Genomic DNA, 26,259 nt, shown 5'->3' with positions numbered 1-26,259 from the left:
GCAACTTGGGCAATAAATCAAATCAAGAATTTTCTTACTAAAACTTCCACAATGAATTGTTGGTAGTGCCACTGCAAAGTGGATGTGATGGTATTCCATCGGTTGCGGCTTGTTTTCAGGCGTTTCGACCTGCACCTTAGTTCCAGTGAAAGCAGTCCATTATACTCATTTTCTAGGTGAACAACGACCCTAAACTTACAGCTGGTGCTTCAATGGAATGGTTTAGATCATTCATGTGTTAAAATGGCCTAGTCAAAGTCTAGACCTAAATCTAATCTGTGAAAAGACTCTGGTGTTCACAGATGATCTCCATCCAATCTGACTGATTTGCTACAAAGAATAAGAGGCAAATATTCAGTTGATTCCCCAAAAGACTTCAAGCAAAATGTGAATTTATAAAGTAAAACACAACCGAGAGCAGTATACTGCATGCTTTCCTTGTTCGTCTAAATGTGTTGCTCTATCAGAATTACATCGGAATTATTAAAGTTATGTTGGCAGTAATACACCAAAAAAGTTAGAGGTTAGGACATTTCTGCCTGTTCTAAATCTTAAGCCATCGCCGGATCTCAAAACAAGATGAGGATTCTTGCTCAGTGAACTGTCGATAACTGGAATTAAAACTGAAATGTAACTCAGACAGTCTCACCAGAATCTAAATCGGATGGCGAGCTCAGGACAAATGTCTGTTCTCTGTAGTGGAGGTGTTTCCTGGATGATGGTGCAGCCGTCCTAACAACTCACAGGTCAACAGTTTGATCTGGACAGCGATGTCTCTCTGAAGCCAGTGGAATTGACAGAAACAGTGTTTGCTTCACGTTGGTTCTGATTTAGAAGGTATTGCGACAGCCAGTGCTTTACCAGGCGAGAACATGCTGCTTTTGTTCACTGTTCTCTCTGTGTTTCATGAGGAAGCCTGACACTGGCAGTGTGGAGGGCAGCCAAGATGCAAAACGCTCAGCTTTTGATTGGGGAAGTAAAGTAAAAGGTCATTGCAGCCTGTGAAAATTTAATTGCCTCTACTTGAGTTATGTAACAACACGGGTAGGCGATGACGCTCCGTCTTCCTTCAGTGTTTTTGATCCAGGCATGAAGCTCTGCACTGCGCTGACCACTTCGGGGTTTACGTGCCGTGCTGGTTACGAGGCGAGGAGCCGAGAGAGAGAGTTTGTGTGTGCGTGTGTGTGCGTGTGTGTGCGTGTGTGTGCGTATGCGGGAGTGTGGGGGTGTGCATGTGTGTGTGTGTGTTGGGGGGGAACATGGGAAGAAGAGGAGCGGGGAGAACTGGAACGGGCATGTTGCGTAAATACAATGGTTTCCGGCTCAACGTGCAAAAGCTTCATTTAAATAAACCGTCTTCTGAATGAATGCAGAGGCCTAATCATTATGATGCAGCTGTGGATTCAGCGTAGCGTCTGTCCACATGCATGGAGGCAGATGGGCTCCTTTCACTACATCAGCTACAGTCACATTGAATTCTACACATACATATTAAAATGCCAGATTTTAGTGGGCAGAAATATTCTGTACCATTAATCCACGTTTAATCTGCCATATAGCCTGTATTATTCAAGTTACAAACAAAACTGTTAAAAGAAGAGATTAGCAGGGAAGTACTATGTAAAATGTACATTTTTTGAGCTTGAAATCTTGTAAGTGTTGCTTTGATTCTCTCTTGGATGTTTGAGAAATCCTAAGTCTCCCATGACAACCATTCAGCTGTGCAAAATGTCTGGGTGGACCTAGCTCTGCCTTCGAGGACGAAGCTCCTCCTCTGAGCTGCAGTTTCCGAGCTCCCCCTCCTTGTGACTCCCCCACTCAGCTCCTTCAGACTAGCCAGCAGCAATTAGCAAACACCTGGTAGAACTGATAATCTGCTGATCTCATTAGAGGAGCTCCTGCTTAGTGAAACCTGGTAAAAACGTTAATGAAGGGTTAAAAGAGGAGCCATGTTGTGATGGCTTCCTGAAAGAGAGCTTCAGAAAGAGCAGGAGCTTCTTAAAGAGACAGAGGCCCAATTTTAAGGCATTAAATTATGAAGTCAAATTTTGTTTAAGTTATATTTAATATATAGCATTTTTGCAACAACTAAACAAGTAGCATAATTACTTGATTGGGTTGTAAAATGGTACCATGTGCATGGAAAACACATAATAGTGCCCCTTTAAAAGAAAAAGATTTTAAGAAGTTGCAATAACACTGTTGGATAAACTCACATAGTTAAACTAATACCTTTTTGAAGCAACTTTCAATCAACCTTCATGGGAGCCAAGACGAGAATGGCTTCACCATCATCATCTAACAATGTGGACAAGAAATGTCCACAGGTACAAGACGTAACCAAAAACCTCTTCAACAAAGTATTAATTAAGGAGTGTGCACACTTCTGCATCTAGCTTTGTGTGTTTTTATTCCCTCAAACTGATTTGTTAGTTTTTTTCAGCTGACTTGTGAGGGATAAATGTGACACTGAAGGTAGAAGCGATTCCTTGTCTCCTTCTCAGAAACCTTCTGATGTGGGTGTGTGGAGGAAGGCCGTGTGACCACAGCCAGACTTTGTGATGCGATGAATAGAAGCAGCAGATGCTTGTTGTGATGCGACAGAGCGCACCTGGAGCTCTGATGCAATATATCAAGCAGACCGCTCGCTGCGTCACAACAATGAGACTCGTCCAGCAGGCCCAAACCTTCTGTTCCAAATTATACAGACTCCGTTCTGAAAGGCATTGACACACGGGAAGCTTATTGTATTTAGTAATATACTTAGCACATAGCAGAAATGGCACAAATATTTTTTAAAACTCAACCTGATTAACTGTATTGGTTGGTTTATTTGCTGATTCCTATAAGGTTAAGTCAAAGGATGAACAGTTTGTGAACAAAAGAAGGTTCCCGGTGTTAAAAACGTCTCCAGACAGAGTCATGAAATTAAAAAGAAGCACTCAGCTGAAATTTGCCTAATTAGGTTTAAGTGTATTGATGGGAGCCCAGAGTGGTGAGGCATCCAGCGATATGAAGCCTCTGTGAGCTGTTGATACTCAGCAGGTCGGCTCTGCTACTTCTTGATCGAGTACCCATGATGCAGAAGGGGGAAACGTAAGATGAGGAAGTTTATTTAATTCTTTAAAGCATCTTAAAAGCTAAGTTAATGTTTGCGAGCTAACATTAACTTAGCTCGCAAAGATCCAGAATTATCAATCAAGCTAACTAGTCACCAGCTTGTTTTGCTAAGTTGTTTTATGTCTGCGGTGCTAACAACTTGTACTTTTTTTTGTATCTTTAAACTGCGATGATTGCCTTTCATGATCTTGAAAGTGGAAAACACATTATACAGGGTGAGGTGAACACAAACTGTTTATTCCAGTTTTCACTCTGCACTGTGTCAAATGAACCAAAGCCTTTTAACATCCTGTTCCCCTCCTCGCCTGTGGTGGCGCTGCACCAAGAGCAACAACACACAGACCTCTGAAGAAGACACTGAGCACAACTTCCTACTTCACAAAATGTAAACAAAAATGGAGTGGCATCAGATTTTAGTGGTTGTAGGGGAAACACCATAAGCTATTTCTCCCACTGGGCTCGCCTGCTTGTTTGTAAAGTCTGGGCTTTATTCATAATATAACACGTTCATAGCAATAAAAACATGTGTTGCCTTGTGTTCTGACTTCACATTTTCTGACTCAGAGAAAGGAAACAAACCCGACTTAACAGAGAAGGCAGCAGCCATCTATCTGGCAGTTGGGAAGTTGAGATGTTATGAATGCATTGGTGACTGGGTGAATATGGCTCTGGTGTAAAGTGCTCTTAATGTCAGTATGGATGGAACTTTACTTAGAAGAAATGACTTGTGAACTCCGCTGACTCTTTCTGGCTAATCCTTCAAAGATCCTTATTTTATTCAGGAATGTAACACAGAAAGTTCAGGATATTCCAATTGATTTTCCTCCTGTATTCCAGTTTTTAACCATCATAGTCATCTTCTTCAATAATAAAGTCCTCACTAGATTTCACCAATGTCTGCTAAACTCAAATCTTCATTCTATCTCTCTCTGTCTCTTGCAGCCCACCCCTGATTCCCATTAGGATCTTCTCTTCCCTCTTGGAGACCCTCTCCACCCCCCACATCCAGCAGMCATGGCTGATGACGCCGACATGCGCAATGAGCTGTCAGACATGCAGCAGCGCGCTGACCAGCTGGCCGACGAGGTGAGAAGAACACACTTCTGCCCGGACGCAGCTGTTCGGCGTACGGTGGAGTAAAAACATGCAAACATCTGACTCCTAACAAGCAGAGATGTAACGGCACATAATGGTACAGCTGAAAAGTGGGACTATTTTGAAAAAGTTCAGGATTTTTTTGTAAATCATTTTAGAAAAAGATGCTTTAAAGGAGTGTTTGACTCATTTTCATGTCAGGCCACATCAAGATGGCCTGACTTTCTCCTCATTCAATGAGAACTTAGAAAAAATGTAATAATAATGAACGTCTTTGAAATAAAATTGAACGTCTTTTCACACTGATGTAACTTGGCACTATACAAATAAATGCTAAGAAAGTTCTTATTATAGTTCTATTTATGTGGCTCTTTAGACTCTAGAGGGCCACATAAATAGTTACAGCAGACTGGATTTGGCCCACGGGCCTCGAGTTTGACACGTGATTCATTACAGAGTGAAATAATTCAAGTGTTATTTCTCTTAATGTTGATGATTACGGCTTACGGAGAACAAAAACCTATGGCCTACAAACCAGAACAAAAACTCTCTGATTCAGAATTTGTAATATTTCATAAGATCAGTTGTGTCAAACTTGAGGCCCGGGGGCCAAGTCCGGTCCAGCGCAGCTTTTTATGTGGCCCTCCACAAATAAATTAGTTGCTTGCTTAAATATTATTTTATTGGTCAAATCTAAGCGATTTCGATCTGAATGCTACCGCGATAAATCAATCAGTTCCTCTATTACTTCATGTGAAATTAACAGATCTCTGCACTTTTTCAATCTAATGCATAATTGTGAGCTTATTCAAACTTTTTCGCAAAAATGGTCACAAACATTGGAAATGACGGCTAACTTCCACCTGCAGATGGCAGTGTTTCTTACTTTTGCTACGCCTAGGCCTGTCACAATAAGCAATAAATCGCTAAATTAAAACTGGCTCAGTAATTTCCACTTGCATAGTTTATTGTTTTTTTTCTTTTCTCTGTTTCTACTAAAAAACTGGATGACAAAACTCTTCAGTCTGGGGTTTTGTTTACAGAGACTTCAGAATTAATTTTATTTGTTATTTTTGTTATTTTGTTTATTTACTCTGGATATTTAAAATGTCTTCCAGTTCCAATGTTAAATGTTTATTAGAATTTAATATTTATTGATGTTTGAAAATGTGTTCTTGCATTGTTATATCACTTGAAAATGGTCTCAAAACAACAATTTAATCATTAATCACAATAACTTCTGGGACAACATATTGCCCAGCAAAATTAGTAATCGTGACAGATATAACAAAGCGCAAGTGCAGCAAAATGTCTCACAAAATCAAGTGATTTTGATTGAAAAATAAAGAAACAATTGCAAAATACTGGAGGGACAGATCAACGTGAAAAGACGCTAGATACGTTTTTTTTTTTATTAATGTTTTAAAAGTGTTTTATTAATACATTCTGCCACAACCAGCCCATTTGAGGACATTTATGATCTTGTTATTGGCAGCAAATAAAAATTGTCCTTGCGCACAATCAATAAAAAAATTAGATTTTTAACAGAAATGTCAGGCGTCTGAAAAGAGATTCAGGGAAAAAATATGGAAATTTTCCTCCATATTCTCATTTTTTATCAGATATACATCCATGTCGCACAGGAGAGAGAGGAGATAGTTGCGTTGTGAGAGCAGCAGCTCCATACAGAGCCGACTGCATGGCGTTCCGGCTGACATTCCGGAGCTCCTCTCTGTTCTTTGTGAGAGCGTGTCAGACGGAGAAACGACGTCGTTGTGATGGCCCATAGCAGACCGGCCCAGAACCCTGCAGCTCCACATATGACTCACTGTGGCACAGCTGAGCAGAATATTAAACACACACACACGCGCGCGCATCGTCAGTGCAGAGCATGCACAAAATGGCGGCACCACAATAATAGCTTCTTTTTCCTTTCCTTTTATTTATTTTTTTTGCTTCTGACTTTAAAGAAGCTTTTAGATCCAGATGTTGACTTGGGAGAAAAATCACAGAGCTGCTGCTTTAAGAAAAAAACCCAGCTTGAACAACATGAAGCAGAGAGCATTTAGAGTCGACTGTCATTTTCAAGCTGCTGTGCTTGTAATTTCAGATGGAGAATAATTATTCCATTTTTAATCTCTTTTCAGTCACTGGAGAGCACCCGTCGTATGCTGCAGCTGGTGGAGGAGGTAAGAAAAACCCGTAGCACTGAACAGTCATCCATGGGAAACTACAGCAGTTTGTAAAAACAATATAGAAAGAAGTCAAAAATGAAGTTTTGATCAACTTTAGTTCATAGTGCAGGTACGTGTTGACACAGAACCTCACAGAAAGCACAGAACCTTTAGTCATTCTGCAGCCTTCAAACAAACATACAAACTTCAATGCATTCTAATGGGATTTTATAATAAATAGAATCTGAAAAGTGCGGCATGAATTCATATCAAGCCCGGTTTACTCTAAAGTTCCTAAATCAGTGGTGTCCAAATCATCTGTGTAGCTTTTCTATGAAGGCCTCAAAGGTTTGTTAGAGAACAAACTGTGTCATGGCAACCGAGGGACAAAATGGAGGCAATTAGTAAAGCTTAGTAAGTAAAGTTTATTTATAAAGGGCTTGTCACAGACATACAATCACAAAGAGCTGTACAATAGAAAACCACACAAAATATAAAACCAACACAAGCAACACAGTAAAATCTAGATTAAAGCTGCTTTATGCTATAAAACAATACCATACCACAACTATCCATCATACAATAAATCAGATTTTTTTWTATATAAAATTATGACCTAAATAAAGTCACTGTTGAAAGAAAATCATTCTGTTAGAAGCTACAAGCTTCACAGGGGAACAACATGAGGAAGAAGATGCTAACGCTGCTCATCACATCAGGCTAACGCTTGTGGCTCTGATGTGACAAAATGTAGAAACATGAATTTTGTCAGAGAATCTAAGAAACAAACACATCTGGGAATGACTCAAGTTTGTACTCCATCAACTCAGAGTGACAGGAGAAAAAAGGCGAAACGTTTTTAAATGCAAAGCAAAAACTAAAATAAAGTCCTGAGTTCAAATTCAACGTTTACCTTTAATTTGTGCGCCGCTCCCTCCATGTCGAGGTGTTTGCATCTTTAATGCCGTCACTGAGTCAACCGTGAGTCAACTGAGTGACAGCCTGAACAACACTTCACAGGAAATGAGCAGACGTCAGCACCAGATAAGGCACACACACGCACGCACACACGTACACACACAYGCACACACATATGCACACAAAGCACATTAAAGTGAGCAACACTAATGGCTAGAAGATGATAGCATGATACACAGAAAGGGAATGCATTAACAAGCAAACACAGAGAGCAGGAGGGAGGGATGACGGAGACTCTCAAGGTCAGATTGATCATCGTCAGTTCTGTCAAACCGAGGAGGAACGGGAGAGAGGTTCAAATCCCACCGGACCGATGAAACGGGATGGAGAGTAGGAGGGAAGTGGAGGCAGACTGTGGCGAAATAACATTTTAAAAAAAAAACACAGGAATCCAGCAACATGTACATGTGTTTTGTTATTATAGCTAATCCCTATTTGCATTACTGTAACAGTAAATATGAATTTTAAATTTCCCCCTGAGATAAAATGCTTCATTTTGTGGATTAGTGTTGTCTGCTCAAAATTTAAAGAAGAAGTCTATAACTTTGAAAGATCTGGAAGGAAACCAGTGGAAACATTCAAAAACTGATTATAAGAAAATTTTCATGCAAATTATTTTATAAAATGTGAAATAAAACTAAGGTTTTTCTTGTTGTTGTTGTTTTTTTTCAAAGAGAGGTGAAAGGTGTCAGTTAAAAACTTGGCGGTTAAATTACTTAGTAGTTAAATCTGAATCAGTCGGGGTCTTAGCTGTGTGTTATCATGTCTGCTCCTGAAGAACCGAACCCTTGGTAAATCTTCACATCCCATAAAGTTTTTGTTCTCTTTATCATTTACTTACATTTTTTGAGTGCACATATGTTGGAATGAAGGCTGTAAAATGGACATAGTTCTTATTGCCCTGTCTGTACTGCCCGTGTGTATTTATTTTCTACTGATTTAATGATCGCCTGACCACCTTGGGCTGAAATTTCAATTCTCTGAACAGAGCAAATGAACAACCAGAGGAGTCAAATTATTATTAGCTGAATCACATAGAAAGTAGATACCATTCAAGCATTCGGCATGCAGAGGTGAGTTCAGTTTATATTGGTATCAAAAGATAGATTTAGACTTTAAAATATACCTTCATTACCTTAATATTTTTTTTACGCCTTTGAAGCCCATAAATAAACATTTTAAAATTTACATTAGAATGCCTGAACAGTGCGTTCAGGAAAGCTAAGGAAAGCTCTAAACTAAAGGTTTCATAGTGTATTTCTAAAATAAGGTTACTGAGAAGAAGAAGATTTTTTCTTTGCAGAGCAGAAGATTAAAATGTAATCATCGCTGCCATCATCCTGAGGAAAACTTACAGATTTTCAGGTTCATACAGAATCTGTTTGGACCGGAGAAAGACCAAAATGTTAACGACATTTTATCACGGGGTTTTTAATTTCCAGGACATCATTGTTGACCATCCTGTTGACTTCTGTTTTGTCTTACTCCCCGACCCCCCTACACCCGCCCACCCCCATCCACCTGTGATCCGGCCCTGGCCTTCCATAGAGCAAAGATGCTGGAATCAGGACTTTGGTCATGCTGGACGAGCAGGGAGGTGAGTCAACAAGAGGAGAGATGGTCATAATGTTTTGCTGTAATGACTGAGCTATTTAAATTATACACAGCTGCTATGAGTTTTGTTTTTGACGATAACTGTTAAAATATATTAATGATCACATTTTAACTCTGTACTTTTGATGTTTTTAGATGATAACCAAACACTTTGTGAATGAATGAAATGTTCCATTTTCAACTGCTTGTTTTCATTTAAACACATTTAAAACTAATTCATTTTTCCCCTCCATTTTTTATTTTTATTTTTATTTTTTTTATTTATGCTTTGAGATTTTTTAAATTTATTCATTTTTACTGCATGCTGAGTTGATCGTTGAAGGTTGGGGATTTTTTCATTTCTTCCTTTCAGATTCTTTTAACTTCTCTTTACTTTTTGCTCACATTCTTTTTCTTCTTCTCAGTTTGCCTGACCGCTTCTTATTAATTTGCCACCAGCTGTTTTATTCCCTTCTTCTTTATTTTGTCCTTACTTTCTCATTTTTTTAATTTCAGCTAAGAAAGACGAGAAATCTCAAAAGTGCCAAAAACTCTGACAGATCTCTTGGATAATATTTCCAGCTGGCCGCTGCAGTACCTCACCCCCCACAGCTCGGCGTTGTTCTCAGACTAAATTGTGTCTCTGGGTCAATTTGCCCCTTCGCCAAGTTGTACCCCAATTTTCTATCAATGTATTTCCGTTTTGGCCTTTTTTACTTCCTGTTTGAAGGTGTTTTGAGTCCATTATGCTCAAAACATAATGGGCTTTTCTGAAAGCTCAGCATCTTCGTGAATTATGGGGACAAATACTGAACAAGTATTTGAACTTTATTGTGTATTCTTTCCTGAAGACTTTGTATTTCACCAGTTTACAAAGATGAACTTAACATCTTTGTAAATAACTCTCGGTAATGTCCTGCTGGTAAATATTAGCATTTTTCATAAAATATTTTAGCCATAAAATTCTAAAGCGGATCCTAAAATATGTTATTTTAGAAAGAAATCGAGCTACAACCAGTGTGTGTTTACGGCAAAAAGTAATGTGTGTCAAACATGTAGTACTGCTTCTGCTGGGCTGATCGTAAAACTCAGACGGTGAAAAAAATAAAGTTTTTAATTTGGTCTCCATTTCCTGTCAGAAAGCAGTCCATTTCTTTAAGGCCATTATGAAATTTCATAAATTGATTCATTATTGATGCGTCATAATGAAACATCCTGCGGTACGCGACTAGGAAACCAAGAAAAATACAAAGGTACAAAATGGCGGAGGGGCAAAACAACCAGCAGTTAAAAATGGTCCTTTTGGTAGCTGGTGGTTGAGTAACTCTCACGCTGTTCTCAGATCTGTTTACGTTGAATCCTTTAGTGTAAATTAACTGGGGTAAAACTCCCAGTTCAAAATCACATATTTATTGTTTACAGTGAATAAGGAGCTGAAGCTGTCTCTGTCCATCTAGAGATGGCTAATGGTTAAACTGGTCTGAGAACAGTTTTGCCAGGTGTACAAAGAAAAGAAGTGGGGAAAAAAGAAACGATCGATTTAGCTGGTAATGACAAAATATTCAATCACTTCAGCCTGCTTAGTGATTCGTACAATCCCTGGTTGCGCCTTGAAAGTGTAAAAACTACACAGAGAGCACGCACTTAATAAAACGTTTGATATGGCAGAAGAAAAATCTACTATGGTTCCACCTCTGGAATGAGGGATCTCTGCTCTCCTATTGGCTGGGAGTCATGTTTTAATCAATTCATAAAGTCTGCAAGAGAGCATCCTAATTCTGTCAACAGGGAATGTAAGCTGTAATCTGTCTGTGAGCACTCATGCGTGGACTCTAATGCATCGAACCCCCAGAGCATTTCTGCATCTGCAGGTTACTAAATGTTGTATGATGACCAACTACCTGCAGTCTGGCAATTGAACTCAAAATCCACAAGGATGTCATCGGACTGAAAACCTTTATAGTCGCAATGGAGAAAATCATGGCATTCCTTCACTGAAATCAAACTAATCCAGAATATGCCTATCGAACTAACCTGACTTTAACACTTTCAGAAGTGCATGCCAACCAGGGATTGAACGAACCCTAACAGTCAGTGAACGAGTTCCTGAATCCACTCCATATTTAACTGTGCCACATGCTTTCACACTCTACGTATTTCTCTGTCCCAATACAAATTTGCTTTGAGAATTAGTTGGCAACTCACCATCCACCACATCAGCATGGCAAAGCCTCTAACACCTACGAACCAGAGTCTAGTCACAGTCATGGTCCAGTCAAAGTTAGATTGTACATTCAACTTATCTAACTGAACAGAAAACTTGTAGGATTGCTAATTCATTTGCTTAGAAACCATGACAATTGTCACTAGCAATGAAACCAAACCCGAAGTGCAAAACAATATTTCTTTGCCTTTTAGATATAAAAGGATAAAATCTCAGACTTCCCACGTCGGAATCCCGACAATTTACATTTTAGCCCTTGGTGCTGATAAATTCAGACGTTTGAGTGCAAAAATAAATGCAGCATGAGAGTGACAACTAGTCATTTTGCAAAGGAAGAAAAATATTCTTATCAGGAATAAATTGCTTCATTGCAGTTTTGCTGTCCTGAGGCTTTCACATGTAGAAAAGGAAATCCTATAAAGACTTAGTTATGGTTCAATTGGCTCTTTACAGATGAACTGGAAAATAATGAGCAAGACTGAAAACGTTTTTGTTTGGATATGAATTACAAAACAAAAACTCCCTCATGCTAGTACTCAAATGGCCAGTAAGATTAGTTTTTAGTTTAGCTACAAACCTGTAGCTAGCTAATTTAGTTAATGCTCACTAGCTTTAGTGTAGGTAGTTTAGCTAGTGACTAAAGCTCACTAGCTTTAATCTAAAGCTCACTAGTTTTAGCGAGTGTCAATCATTCAATGAAATTCATTCCAATACCGTCACGGTCCACTTTAGTGTAGTTGGCTAAAACCCATTAGCTGTTGCTAGAAGGCTAGTTGATAAGTTATGACTATATTTTACGCCATAATAGGAATCTCAGCCTACCAGTTTCATTCACAGCCTTACGTTTTAGCCAATTGTTGGTTGGCTGAGTGTTGTTCTCCTGTCGGCTCTTATGCTAAGCTAGCAGAGTGGCCTGTTGTGAGTAGTGTTGTATTTATTGTTTTTTTAACATGGTTAAAGTCTTAATTTCTCCTGTAAATTCACAAATAGCCGTTGCTGTTTGCACATGAGGTCACACACGCTCACATCGACACAGTTGCTGTTCATCATATTCTGTCAGTCAATGAAATTCATTCCACTACTGTCATCCCTTTGTCCTGACCAGAGCAACTCGATCGTGTTGAAGAGGGCATGAACCATATCAACCAAGACATGAAGGAAGCCGAGAAAAATTTAAAAGATTTAGGGAAATGCTGTGGGCTTTTCATATGTCCATGTAACAAGTAGGTACTGACAATGTGCCCCAAAGGTTCTTTGCATATGTGGTGGCGTCCAGTTTTTCCTCTTTTTTTTTCTTTTGTTTTACTTTCTTTCGTCATAGTGAGTGTCTGAAGTTGTTGTCTTCTCTCCTTTGTCTTCCCTCTCTCTTTCTCTCTCATCTTCTTCCTCTCTCTTTYTCTCTCTCTCCTCGTGCTTCGTTCTGTGGGGGATAAATGACTTGTGTTTAATCAGAGCAACTGGAGCGCATCGAGGAGGGAATGGACCAAATCAATAAGGACATGAAGGATGCAGAAAAGAATTTGAACGATCTAGGGAAATTCTGTGGTCTTTGCTCCTGTCCATGTAACAAGTAGGTGCTGCTTGCCTGCCTGCCTGCCTGCCATTTAAATATGCGACTAAATACCAAATAAAATACAAAAAAAAAACAACCGAGGAAGAAGTGACATCACAATGGCCATTAGCCAATAGTCTGCTCTGCTCCTGTTCAGAAATAATAACAATAAAAATCTCTCTTATCCATACAGCGGGGACACGGGTGGATATTCTTTAAAATAGTTCTAATCTCACCCTCACATAGACACTTTGTCCCTAAAGTCGAACTGAAGACGGATATTTTTCATTGTGAAAGCATCAGTTAAACTCAAAAACTCACTTTTAACTCATTATTCATGATCGGATTAGTGAAGTTTCTTAATCCATCGTTCCATATATATTTCTGTCCTTTTAATAGGACATGTGGGAAATAACAAGTGATTTAGCTGTCTAATTAGTTAAATAATCAAAAAATCTTATTATTTAATCTTATTATTATAATCTTATTATCATATGCAACATCCACTAGAGTCTTTGTTGGTTGTTCATTTGCAAACGTCCGTCTGTAGCAGAAGCACAGACAGAGTGATCCAGTCGACAGCATGCAGCATTTCAGTAGGAATTTCTAATCAGGTTAGGTTGCATTAGATCAGGAGATCGTTTTGAAGTCTTCTTTTACAGTTAGTTTTAAATTGGTTTCATCTTATTATTAAATTTAAAGTTTAATTTCTAAAAGCCCAGTCAGGGTCTGGGGCTGAATATTTCTGCAATATAAGAAATATTACAATTAAAAATGATGAAATGTGAACTTTAAATGCAGGATCTACAACAGAACAAGAATTTTAAAAGTACAAGTAGAATGGTACGTACATGATGTAGTTCCAGTTATAATATCACCTGAGAGATTTATTTGCAGTTATGCTGGGATGCAGACTAAAGCCGAAATCTGGAAGAAACATAAACCAAATTTCACAGTTTTATTTTTTAAGTGCTTATTGTGCTAAACTCTTTTCTCAAGTGATTTTTTTTTAAAAATAGAATTGCATTTGGGTTGCAGTGAGTGGATATCTGTAGGTTATTTACGCCTTGTGTGGTTCAGTTTCCATTGCAGAAGCGGTTTATACAATCACAAAAAATGCATCGATAAACGCTTCAGGAATATTTCAAAATGTGGTTGAGCGCTCTTATCATGTGATGCTGAGCAGCACATTCAAGTCGTTTGATTTTTAGAAAAACATTTTTTTGCTTGTAATTCTCTGAGGGTAAATAGTGACAGAACTATGGCCAAAGGATTGTGATTAATTATTTTTATTGTCAGTTTTATTGCCATTTCAATAAAGATCACAAAAGAAAATGTCAGGTTTTTATAGCCCAGTCTTTGGAATCATATTTTTCTACATTAATAAAGTTAAACAGATTCGCTGTAGTTTAAYAGACTTGATATGTCGTTGATTGAATGAAAAATATGGCCTTTCAGTTCGACTTTAGTGCAGATTTGTGTAGGACCTTCATACAGGGAAAACGACTGCAGGCAAATGCAGCAGCCTGGCTTCCCACTGGATGAACCTGCAGATATTCATATTCATGTCAGTGTAAAGAATTCATACAGGTTTGCATAACCACTTCAATTATTTACCATTATATATAACATTCATAAAATCTGGTTAAAAACCTTTAAACCCAAGCTAAATCTTGTTTTTTTTTAAGTTTTCCTCCACTCACCAGTAAGTGCCTCCGTTAACACCCTCCGTCTAAGAGCCCCATTCTCTGAACACACACTTCCTTAAACAGCCTGGCTGACTTTTTCAATCCAGGCGTTAATGTTATGGAGCCATTTGTTCTAATTCCTCCTGAGCTGGATTGTGTTTTTCCAAGCGCGGTGGGAAGAGGCGACTTTGCCAACTCTTAAAAACCAAACAGGATTCCTTATAGAACAAACAAAGAGCAGGGCTGAGGGTCCCAAAGCATCTTGGCACTCAGATCTTCATTCTGGAACAATTCAGTTACATTTTTTCATTTTTTTCTGATCTTGGTCCCAAAATGCATTTGGGCAGCCTGGTCCCAAATGACACTTCTCCTCATCTGCATGATGTCTTCCACCACACAGCTCTAACATCTAGTAGATCCTCACCTTTGTGCAGGGAACGAGACCCCCACAACCCCCACCCCCACCTTAAACACCCCCCACCCCCCACTGAGTACAGATAACATGGAATGACTGGCGAGCATGACCCTCTGAATGCTCTGCATGCTTGATAATGCAACTCATAACAGCGATTTTACTCAGGATGATACTGAAGGTTCTGATGATGATGATGGTTTATAAATAAAAAAAATGAATACATCTTTTTAATTTTTTTTTCTTGTTTTTGTTGTTCTAGTTGTAGCAGCTTGACAGTGAGATGTTCAGGTGAATCGGGACAAAACGGCAGTCATAAATTGCTTTATTTTAAAAAAATTTAATAAATAGTAATGACATCTGTGTTGTATTTTGGGATAATGGAGTGTTTTTGTTTTTTTATCATTACTAAACAAAGGGATGCCCATTTGTGGCCCCTGTCAGCAGCTCAAGAGTGATCAAAATGATACATAAAATGAAATTCTTTATAAAAGACAAAAATTTAGGCACAAAGTAGAGAATTTATTTTTTAATTAACCACACTGTTGGGTTTCTTTTTTCTTTAATTTAAATTGCAATATGACCACAAACAATCATTTGAATATTGCATGTTTTTTTATTCAAGATGAAACAATTTAAAATAAATTTTAATACATTTTGTGGCTCTCCAGAACTTTAAAGTTGACAGTTGTGGACAGAAGTTTGGACACTTCTGATCTAAACTAATGAAAGAAAAATGTTCCATATTTTAGAGCTTTTTTTGTGGGAATAGAGAGAAAATAAGATTTCTGAGCCACTTTAGGATCTGTACGAAGCTCGAAAGCAGCACAGTGACAAACAGCATGACACATTCAAAACCAAATAAAAAAAAGTGTGGTGTGGCTGTGAGTGGGAACGTGGCGCAGCGGAGTCGGGTTTGACGTGTAAATATCTCCATCGTGCCTCCGGTTCCCTTGTCTCTACATGGCTCCTGTAGTGACTGAGTCCTCCTCTGCAGTGCAGCCTCTCCTGCAGAGCTCGGTGCTAAATCAGCCTCTCTGTCCTGCACTGGCTGCTTCAAAACATTACTGTTCACAAAGCCCCTTCTCCCCCTCAGGGGGCTGGCTCACATGTAGGTCAGCCATATCAGATAGCGGCATGGCGGCCTGCTGGGACGTTGACTCAAACTGACTGTGCAAATAGATTTTTTTTTAGAATGAAGAGAAACAACGCATTTTTGTTGGATTTCTGCAGTTCAGACACTCAGAGTGTATATCTTGAATCCGTTCGACCTGCCGCCTCAGGCTGCTCGATTTTATTTTTAAATTCAGGCCTCTGCATAGTGAATGTTATTGTTTACAACCGCAAAATGTGCTTGTGCGCAGAAAGCTGTAGGGCAGAAAGATGATTCTTTTACATGCCATCTGTAGCCTCACCTGAACTGTTCCTTTAGCAAAATAAAACCTAGAGATGTAGGTGTTTTTAATTCAGTGCAGTGTGCCTCAGCAAAGGGAAAATAATGTAGAAAAACCCTTGAAGAACAACTCAAAACCGGATACGCTATACACAGATCGGTTTCCATAGCAACTGACTGACAAAACGCTCTCAGTTATCAGGTTCTAACACCAAAAACTACATTAATATTTTCCACAAAAAGAATGAAACATTCGGTCTGTTTCAGTTTCATGCTTTCAGGCTTGATTTTTTTTTATTTTGCTATTATTAAAAAGCAACAGTCTGATTAGCTGATTTAAACACCTGCTCTGCTGATTGATCTGTCAGCCACCTTATTTTTTAACTGAACCAAAAACAGACAAAGTTTTGCAGTACATCTACATGTTAAGTTTGTCAAAGTCAAGCTAGCGTAATTTCTTGATTTTCTTATCCAGTCATAATATTGACAATTAGTAGCATGAACTGCRTCCCTTTTTCTTTGATCTATAACACATTTCCATTTATGATTTGGCATGTTATGCTGACAACTTGACAGCTAAAACCAATGGTAGTCATCGTTAGTGAGCAATCGATCTTGTGTGCGTGCCGTCACACTCGTATTTTGTGCATCTGTACTCGTATTTTGTGGATAGCTTAGTGATCAAAGAGAATAAGAAGGAGCGAGTTTAGGTTTTTGAGGACTCAAATCGTCTAATGAGGTTATTTTACTTCAATAACAGCAAACCTGATTAAAGGTCAACATTAGGAGTGTAAGGATGAGTTCAGCTAGCGAGGTGAGACACGATGTTGGATTCACAAGAGTAGATGACAAAAGTCCCTTTTCTGGATTTCACAAATAGTATAAAACAGTCAAGTTCAGTTTTTTTTACAAATATTATGATTTTTAATTCTTGTCATGTTAGCCTCAAATAAAATACATACCTTTTGTATTTTTATGAATATACTAAATTTGAATAGTTTTAAAGAAACTCTTCAGGACTGAATTATTTTACCTAAAAGTTTTAGACTTTAAACCAGAGATGATCAAATGCAGTTCTGATTTCTTTAAAAAAAAAAAAGTTAGCTTTGGTGTAGTGCAGATTTGAAGCTAATGCTAATGTTAGCATGGCTATCAGCTAGCAGTTAGCCAGTATACTCGCAGTGGGCATGTTAGCAAAAGATTCAAGAGTCATTTATGTCAGAACTTACAGTAATAAACTCTTTAGAAAAGGACAATTTACAGCTCAAACAGAAATGTCACCATTTAGTGCGCCGTACCAAATTAAAGCATTACAAGCTAATTCGCATCTGCAAAAAAAAAAAAACAGAGCAACTCTTTCCTTCCTCATTTCAAAATAAAAGTCTTAAACATAGAGATATCTTAAATTGATGGATTTGTGAGAAATCTAGCGGAATCGAGTTACATCCGTAATGTGCATCGCATCCAACAACAGGGAAAAAACTGATAAGAAAACAGACGGCACATGACAAATATAAAGTAAAGAACTATGGAAACCAAATGGAGAAAAAAAGGTGGAAATAAAAAAAAAAACAAGCATAAAGGACTTGGAGTTGTCTGATGTGCTGAGCACGTTGTTGTGTGTCAGCAGGGACAGGCAGCCGAGCCAAGCAGAGCCTCAGTCCATTTCTATTAATAATAAGCGTAGGAGGCTGAGCCATCAGCAGCACATCCACACAGAACTGACCGACTAGAGCTGCAAAACACAAAATCAAGGGACACGCTACTGCAGAATGGATTACCAAAAAGGTGACAAGATACAGTATGTGACTATTTGTCCAGGATTATATCAATATGCTCTCACCTTGAAAATACATAATAATAATTTATCAGCCCAGCGTCTACGCCTTTGTGGTCAGACTTGATCCTGATGAATCTTACAATCTGGGTATTTACGGGATGATAAATTGTCCCAGACATTATCGCGATAAACGATAATATTGTTGTTTTGAGGCCATTTTCAGTTAATGCAGTAATAATGAAGTAATAACACAAGAATACATTCTAAAAGATGAAAAAACTTGAAATGTTAATGAACATTTAACACTCGAACTGGAAGACATTTTAAATAAAACAACAGAATCAAACATAAAACATGATGAAGTCTCTGTGAACAAAATTGTCGACAGTAAAATGTCCAGTTGAGGCCAAAGCACCAGACTGAAGTGTTTTATCATCCAGTTTTTTGTATAAAGAGAGAAAAGAAAAAAAACCCACAATCAATTATGCAGATGAAAATGATTGAGCTTGTTTTAATTTATACTGCGGTTAATCTTCCAGGCCTATCTGAGCATGCTCAGTGAGGCTGAGCTGTGTGATAGCGCAGGTTGTTAGCTCAGCTGTATTTGTCGGTTTATTAAACCTCTTTCTGTCCAAACTCCTTATCGTTCCACTCTGCTGACTCGCTGCCGCAGATTACCACACAACTCTGAGTAACGGAAACCAGAGTGATGCCGCATGAGATACTCCAGCCCAGGTCAGGGGGGTGGGGGAGCAGAGAGGGGTCAGGCAGGAACACTGTTATTCTCTGTCGACCTTCTGCCAGCTTTTATTTTATTATCTGTTGGTTTGTTTTGCTCTGTATCCTCTTGTGGCTTCGAACGGTCTGTTCTCAGTCGTCCCCCCTAAGAGCGTCACAGTCCTGTTCCTCTGTGTCGTGTGTCTGCAGACGCCGTGTGTCTTCTCTGTTTGGGAGAGGGATGGGATTGTTGACAGAACAATCGAGTACAATTTTAGCATAAAGTGATATTTTTAGTGTGTATGGTGTGTTATTTAACAGCAGCAGAATGAGCCACTAAAACCCAGTCCATGCCTGCTACGCTTTGCTTGACTTAGTCTAGTCCCCCCCCGCCCCTCCATTTATTTCTGTGCTGGATGCATGAAACCAATTAACACGTTTTGTCCCAGCTGATCACGCTACGTTCAGATTAATATCAATGTGACTGCGAGCGCCTCAGACCCCAGGCTTTTGTTTTCGTTTTGCTTTTTTTGTTGTTGTTTTCTTCTGTAGATTATCAGTAATAAGAAGTCAGCCTGGTTGAGGTCTGTGATGGTTTCTGTCAAAATGCTGAGTCATTGTCTCTCCTTCCCCCCATCCCCACCGTCGCCGCCGGCGATCAGAATGAAGAGTGGAGCCAGCAAGGCCTGGGGGAACAACCAGGACGGGGTGGTGGCCAGTCAGCCCGCCCGCGTGGTGGACGAGCGCGAACAGATGGCCATCAGCGGAGGCTTCATCCGCAGGTAGCCTTCAGCTTCACCTTTCAAATCGCCTACAGCAGAGAAAGGCCAGGAGGTCACAGAGGTCAGCTGAAATAAATGACAGGTTCCAGATATTTTATTGGAATATGATGTCTCCAGAGATGAAATTACGGCGACTACAGTGGCTTCTATTCTGATGCCACTCAATGAAATCCAGTGCCGATCTTCAGTAGTCACCAAATTAGTGAAATATCACAGCAGGTCTCATCAATATGTTGAAGACTATGAAAGCTTCTGTTTAAATTGTTTTTTACAAACATCGATATCCCTCTTTTAGGAAATGTTTGATGTTTTTCTCTGTCAGTGTTTTATTCATTTTGGGTCCAAAGCAGCTCTAACCTGTTTTGTAGTTTTCTGGATGTTTGTCCCAGATTTGTGGTGCAAAGAAGCGGAATGCTGCTTCTCCATGTTTGGTTCTGGTTCTGGTTCTGGGGATGCAGATTGTTGTGTTTGTTAACTCCACAGCAATCGAGAAGGTGGCTTAAAAAACTAAAAAAAAAAAACAAAAGTGTCAGCTAAAACTAGATCTGGAAGGATTTTAGTTTCCAGTTTGTCTTCAAGGAAAAACCACAATTTAAATTCTGACTTTTAGCTGCTTAAGGTCTGAGTTAGAGATTAGCTTCTATTCAGAAACGCACATGATTAAAGTTTATTCAACTTTATAACATTGGATAAACAACAAGTGTGCTGCAGCTCTTTAGGGCCCCTCCATTGTTATGCAGCTTTTACAGTAAAGCCAACACAAAGCTGGCCTGCTCAGCTCTCAGGTCAGAGGTCAGATCCTCCTAACATCTGAGGTAAAAGATGGCCCAGGTTGTTCCAGATGGTGCGCTTCACCCGTTCGGCCCTGTATTTACGTCTCTTCCTGTGCTCAGGGTAACAGATGATGCCCGGGAAAATGAGATGGACGAGAACCTGGAGCAGGTGGGCGGCATCATCGGCAACCTGCGGCACATGGCCCTGGACATGGGCAACGAGATCGACACGCAGAACCGCCAGATCGACAGGATCATGGAGAAGGTACATCACTCACCACGGTTACACCTCGTGATGGGAAACTTGGTTTTCCTCAGATATTAGTTCGTGTTTTGTATTTGTTCTTGTTTTGGGAAAAATCAGGTGAAAAACATTTAGATTTACAGGTCCGACCTAAAATGAGAGGTATATTGTTTATCGCTTATCATTTATCGTGATAAAAGATAAGAATTTTGATTTATTGTTGTCTCGATAAATCCCACTTAATAACGTTCAACAAAACCGAAACTGACAGTGTTATCAGGGGTTTTACTTTTACCATTTTCTCCAGCATTTGCTCCATTAGAATGTCAATAAATAAATAAATGAAATAAAGGACAGAAATGGCTCTTCAGTCTGCTATTCAGGCCTCAAGATGGTAAAGTGTTGCTTATCTGATCCTATCAGAGCTCATTTCCTGTTCTGCATTAACGCAGAAAAGAGCACCGTATTCACCAGAGATAGAAATAAAAACGGCCTTTATCACCTCTTAAAGTGAAAATGAAGGTGCAAAGGCAGCAGCAGATATGAAGGTTCACACCAAAAGTTCAAGTGTTAAAAACAACAGGCGTATTGGACTCACAAGCCAACAGAGTCAGATCACTTTTTCAAAAATGTACATCATGTATGTTGAACGTTTAAAAACATGAATCCCTACAAATTGTTGGCTTCAGGTGTTCCAACTGCTGCCAAAAATAAATCAACTTAACGGAAACAAAAGCCCTCCTGTTGTTCTATCAAAATGTTTCGCCACTGTAGGATGAGCTGGTGGTGCGTTTCGACAAAACTGCAACGGGAAACCCTTTTTCTTTTACTTTTTTTCGTGACCCGTCTCTTCCTGTCTTTCAGGCCGAGTCCAACAAGACTAGAATCGACGAGGCCAACCAGCGGGCCACAAAGATGCTGGGCAGTGGCTAAACGGCCCGAGCCAGGAGCGCGGTCTTCCTCGGCGTCCCGCGCCACACGTCAACCGGCGCCTACATGCTTTCATCATGGTATTGACCTTCTAGGTTTGCACACATGCACATATCACCTCCCCTTCCTCGATTTAAATGTCGTTCTGTGTCGTCTGTCGAGCTTTTTCAAGATGATTGTCCTCGTACAAAGATGATTTCTTATACTCCGTATATCATTCTTTCCAAAGGTTGTATATAGTGCTGACTTGATGGCTCTCTAGCTCACTTGTGAAGTTTTTATTCTCTTTATCTCTCTCTATCTCGCTACATACATACATAAAATATACATATATATACCTATGCACATATCTGTGTATATAGATATATATATCTATATATATCTGAAATAAACTACACTGCTCTGGATGACAAGTATATAATAGGAATGCTAAACAAGCTGTTTGTTTTCTTCTTTTCCTTTTCAGTATCTCAGTATTGTCTTTGTAAAGCTGTGTCATTCCATTTAGGCTACTGTCATGCTCCTTATTTGGTGTTGTCACAACAACAGAGGGAGCGGAGCGATTAAAAAGACACCCGTAATGCTGATGATGATGATGGTGGTGGTGACGACAGTAACCGCGGCAACCGCACAGTGGTACAGCTGAACGAGATTGCAAACAGAGCACTTACAATCAGAAAAAAGAGGCGGTCGTCAAAACGTTTTCCCTTAATTGCAATCATACTGAGTTACTGTTTAGACAATGTGCAACTAGACTCTCTGTAGCTGTATTAGACATTGCATTCCAAGTGACGTGAATTGTGCGTTTCTCTGCATGACAAATGGTAGATTTTAGTCTCATAAATAAAAACCTGTCTGAAAAATATATATAAAAATAAAAAATGAAAAAAACGACAACATGGCAGTAGCAAATTGACGAAAACGCATGCTTGGTATTAGGACACAGTTGTTCGTTCCATACTCCTGCAAGTTTGCAATAGTACCACTCTTTCTGTCTCGATATATTTACCGACTGTGACCATCTCGTTGTACAATAAATGCAAAGGGGATCAAAAGAGGCGAGATAAAGGTGGGGAAAAAAAAAACAACAAAAAAAAAAACGTGAGGACTTTGTGGGGGGTTGTGTTGCAAAAAAAAATGACCTGTTTTCTAAACTATTATGCAGTTCATTGATGATGAAGATGTTGATTATGTGTTGAAAGAGGAGGACTGGCTGTGTACTGTATCATAGGTTTTGGATGCTCTGAAAAAAAAAGCGAATAAATAAAAGTTTGCAATGTAAAGCAAAGACACATATTTCTGAGAGACCTTACTTTTATAAGAAGACTGTATCTGTAAGTTTATTCTCCCCCGTGTGGTTTGTTATTGGTTAAAAATATATACTGGTATTATGAAATGACAATAACTCCACTCTAAAACGAAACAAAAAAATGTATACCAATTTTTCTTTTTTCTTTTTTTTTGTTCTTTGCTTCTGTACTTTAGAGCTATGCACACCAAATCGCCAAAATGTTCAGTAGTTACAGTAAGGTGAATAAAAACCCTAAACCTGAATGACACAATAGGTTCAACTGTGAGATCGATGTCCTCAATGCATGTAATAGTAACGACCCCCCTCTCTGTATCCTGTCAGTGTGTGCAGTGGTGGACATTTTGTAGCTAGCTGAATTGATTAAAAGTAATAAACCCTGGCTGCACCTGTGTCTGTCTTCATTGCTCACAGGGTCTCGGGTTCTTATGATAGAGCCAGCAGGGTCAGTTTCAGACAGCAAATCGCATTTTGGCCTTTGATACATGAGGGTCGTCACTGATTCGGCATACAGTCCACCAAATGTCCACAATTTCTGTAACAAAAGCATCAGGTAATCTCATTGATCCTGMGTTCAGACCAAACACATTTCGCGCGTCCAGCAAATCAAGTTTATGGCAACATATCATCAATTTTACCAAGTGTCTGGCTAAACAGTCACATAAAGAACTGTTATAGCTCAGAACACTGACCTGTAAACTGGTCTGAATATGGCAAAAAAAAAAAATTTTTACGATGTTGCAAGACTATCATCTGAACTCCAAAATTTCCGGCATTTATTTTGGTCACTGAAAACTGTTTTGAAAGCCGTCATGAGTACTGAATGCCATCATGTGTTCAATGACCACAATAAACGGTGTACATTTTTGGCGTTCAGAAAGAATCTTTGAACAGTGTGAAAAGCGGCGCTTTAGAAGGAGTTTTGTTGTATTTTCCAGCTTTCTAAACCACAGCGTCTTTTTTTTGCGTGACTCTTAAGTCAGACGGGTGGCAGAAGTGGTGACATATGGCCCACTTGACTTGCCATACAAGTTGGACGTTTGTGCTCTTTAAAGTCAGACGATTGACATCGTTCATCAAAGTCGCCTCAGACGCGCGTAAAGTGTGGAAAGAAACACGTTAAGAGGAGCCTCTTGACTATTGCCTTTTTTTTCCCCATCCTGGTTTCTTTGTACAACTGCGGATGAAATATTAAGAGTCTCTTGGCTTTATTTATTGAAAGCAAGAGATCATTGTCATCGTCGCCTCTACGCCATGGTTGAGTTGAGTTTTTCTGATTGTTTGACATTCCGCATCCAGATGCCAAAGCTCAGACTTTCCAACTCCACTGTTTCCCGTCAAACACTTGAAATGCTTCAAAGCCTTGTCGATCTACACTAGACACTTTGCACGTAAACCAGACGCCCTGACGCTTAAATGGCGTTTGGTCTGAATGCAGCATTAACCTAAATTACACACTGAAAGTTAGCAAGGTAGAACAAAAGAAGGTGAACCTAGGATCTACACCAGTGGTCTCACTGCATTCCTCAAGGACCAGACTCCTGCACACATTTAGTTGTGTCCCTTTTCCTACACACTTGAATTCAATAGATGAACTACCTCACTAGCATGCAGTAAAGCTCTACAGAGCTCTGCTAATGAGCTTCTATTGGAGGACTGGTGTTTGAGACCACTGATCTACACACACTGGCATCAAAATGGAGAAGAAAGGGGACTTAGTGGCTCCAGACATGGCTTGACTGTTGGTGAAAGACGGGTTTGGGTTTTTAGAAAACTGCCAATCTACAACAGTCTTTCTGGCTTGCAGAGAATGGTCCAAAGTAGAGAAAATATCCTCTGATTACTGCAGTTGTGTGGACAAAAATGTCTTAAAGGCAACAGAAGCTGAAATTAACGGTCCTTACAGCTGAGGTAGGCAGAATAACGTTTTTAATTAGCAAAGCATTGAACCTTTAAGCAGATGGGCTCCAGGAACAGAAAACCACAGAGGGTGTTGCTGCTGAGGCTGCGATTCCCTGAGAAGTTGTCTGAACTGATTAGTCTAGATTTCAGCTGCGGCATACAGATGGTAGGATCAGAATTCGGTGTAAATAGCATAAACGCATGGCTCCATCCTATCAACAGTACTGGTTGTTGTTGGTGGTGGTGTCAGTTGGTGGTGGTGTCAGTACCAGCAGAACATCATCTAAACTCCACAGCCTACCTTAGTATTGCTGCTGAACATGTCCAACCCTTTATGACCACTTCTTCTAATGACTACCTCCAGTAGAATAATGTTCCATGTCACAGAGTTTATTGAACATAATGAGTACACGGTACTCCATTGGCCTCCAAGGTCACCAGATCTCAATGCAGTGCCTTTCTGTTGAACCAGAACAAGAGATTCCCCTCACTGATCTACAGCTGAAAAATCTACAGGAACTGTATGATCATGTCAATATGAAACTCCAGAATAAATGCATTACCTTGATGCGCTCTGATGGCAAAAGGTGATTAAACCAGAAATTTACTAAATTGCATCCAATGATGGTAAATGAGTGTATGCTATTATTACAGGAGTAATGACTCTGAAGTGTATAAAAGTGTGTTCATTAGTCCATATGCCTCTGTGAGATGGAGTGGTGAAGAATCTGATAAGTTTAGATGAATGAAAACAGGATTTTATTACAAACAAGACCATATTATATTGATTTGTGTGCAATCTGAGGAAAATCAAAACCAATAGAAGAGTTTCCTCAAAAAGCTGATGTCATCATGTCACTTTATAGATTACTGACAACACGCCAACAGCCTGAACCTGATATGTATCAGAGTAAACAAACACATTCTGATTTTCAGATATACGTAAACAAAACAGACAAATGACTTCCATTATTTCTATGACATTTGGATATTTTACCCAACTGTCCAAAGTAATATAGTTCGGTTCTGTTGCAGAGGTAAAGTTGACTACATGGTACTCAAACCCTTGAGCATTGGTTCAAACCTCTTTCTGTGCAGAGTCCGAGTGGCTTTCCTCCACAGTCCAAACTCATACACACTGGTTTCCTCGTTGATTGACCTTACCGCCAAGAATGAATGAAAATGTGATTTCAGCTGCCCTGGCACTGTTTGAAATAATAAAAAGAAACTCATATATGTGCAACAAAAAGATCTGTTTAGGGGTTGATAAATGTTCTCAAGCACAAGAAGTCCTTGATGGAAATCTCTGTCTTGATTCTATTAATAATTCACGACAGGGTGCAGTTGAGTAGCCACAGTGGTTGATGGTTTTCTTGCAACTGTGCAACATCCTTCAGTTTTCAAAGAGTGCAATGGTGGAAGACAGAAGAGAGCTCTGAAATATCTCCGACTATGCCCTTAGTTTGGGATTATAGCAGCAAAAGAGAAGCAATCACTGTCTACAGTAAATTGAGTTTTCTTAGCATTATGACCAATAAATTTTTGATTTATTGAATGATATTCATTACACGCAGAGCTAATCAATTGTTGCGA

General features: G+C 39.3%; 1 protein-coding gene across 2 annotated transcripts; it reads left to right on the top strand.

The window, feature by feature from the left end:
• Positions 1-4,038: 4,038 nt before the first annotated feature.
• snap25a (synaptosome associated protein 25a) lies at positions 4,039-23,146 on the top strand. Of its 2 annotated transcripts, none has more exons than XM_008398168.2 (7): positions 4,039-4,206; positions 6,363-6,404; positions 8,916-8,964; positions 12,290-12,407; positions 19,389-19,508; positions 20,402-20,546; positions 21,390-23,146. In XM_008398168.2, exons 1-7 carry the CDS (start codon positions 4,135-4,137, stop codon positions 21,456-21,458), a joined length of 615 nt encoding a protein of 204 aa, XP_008396390.1. In that variant the 5' UTR covers positions 4,039-4,134; the 3' UTR covers positions 21,459-23,146. The 2 variants fall into 2 exon arrangements, with proteins under 2 accessions (XP_008396390.1, XP_017157698.1); XM_017302209.1 differs by lacking the exon at positions 12,290-12,407 and adding an exon at positions 12,637-12,754 and having other exon boundaries at positions 4,040-4,206.
• Positions 23,147-26,259: the final 3,113 nt, after the last annotated feature.

This window comes from Poecilia reticulata, linkage group LG21 (genome assembly GCF_000633615.1).
Source record: "Poecilia reticulata strain Guanapo linkage group LG21, Guppy_female_1.0+MT, whole genome shotgun sequence".
In the NCBI taxonomy this organism is placed as follows: Eukaryota; Metazoa; Chordata; class Actinopteri; order Cyprinodontiformes; family Poeciliidae; genus Poecilia; species Poecilia reticulata.
This window is presented reverse-complemented; position numbering and strand designations above follow the sequence as displayed.

What these genes read in the sequence shown, in the direction of transcription:
- snap25a (XM_008398168.2), top strand. Translation starts at nt 4,135, where the DNA reads ATGGCTGATGACGCCGACATGCGCAATGAGCTGTCAGACATGCAGCAG. An exon ending in CTGACCAGCTGGCCGACGAG is followed by an intron (nt 4,207 to 6,362) that starts GTGAGAAGAACA and finishes ATCTCTTTTCAG; the next exon opens with TCACTGGAGAGCACCCGTCG. An exon ending in TGCTGCAGCTGGTGGAGGAG is followed by an intron (nt 6,405 to 8,915) that starts GTAAGAAAAACC and finishes GGCCTTCCATAG; the next exon opens with AGCAAAGATGCTGGAATCAG.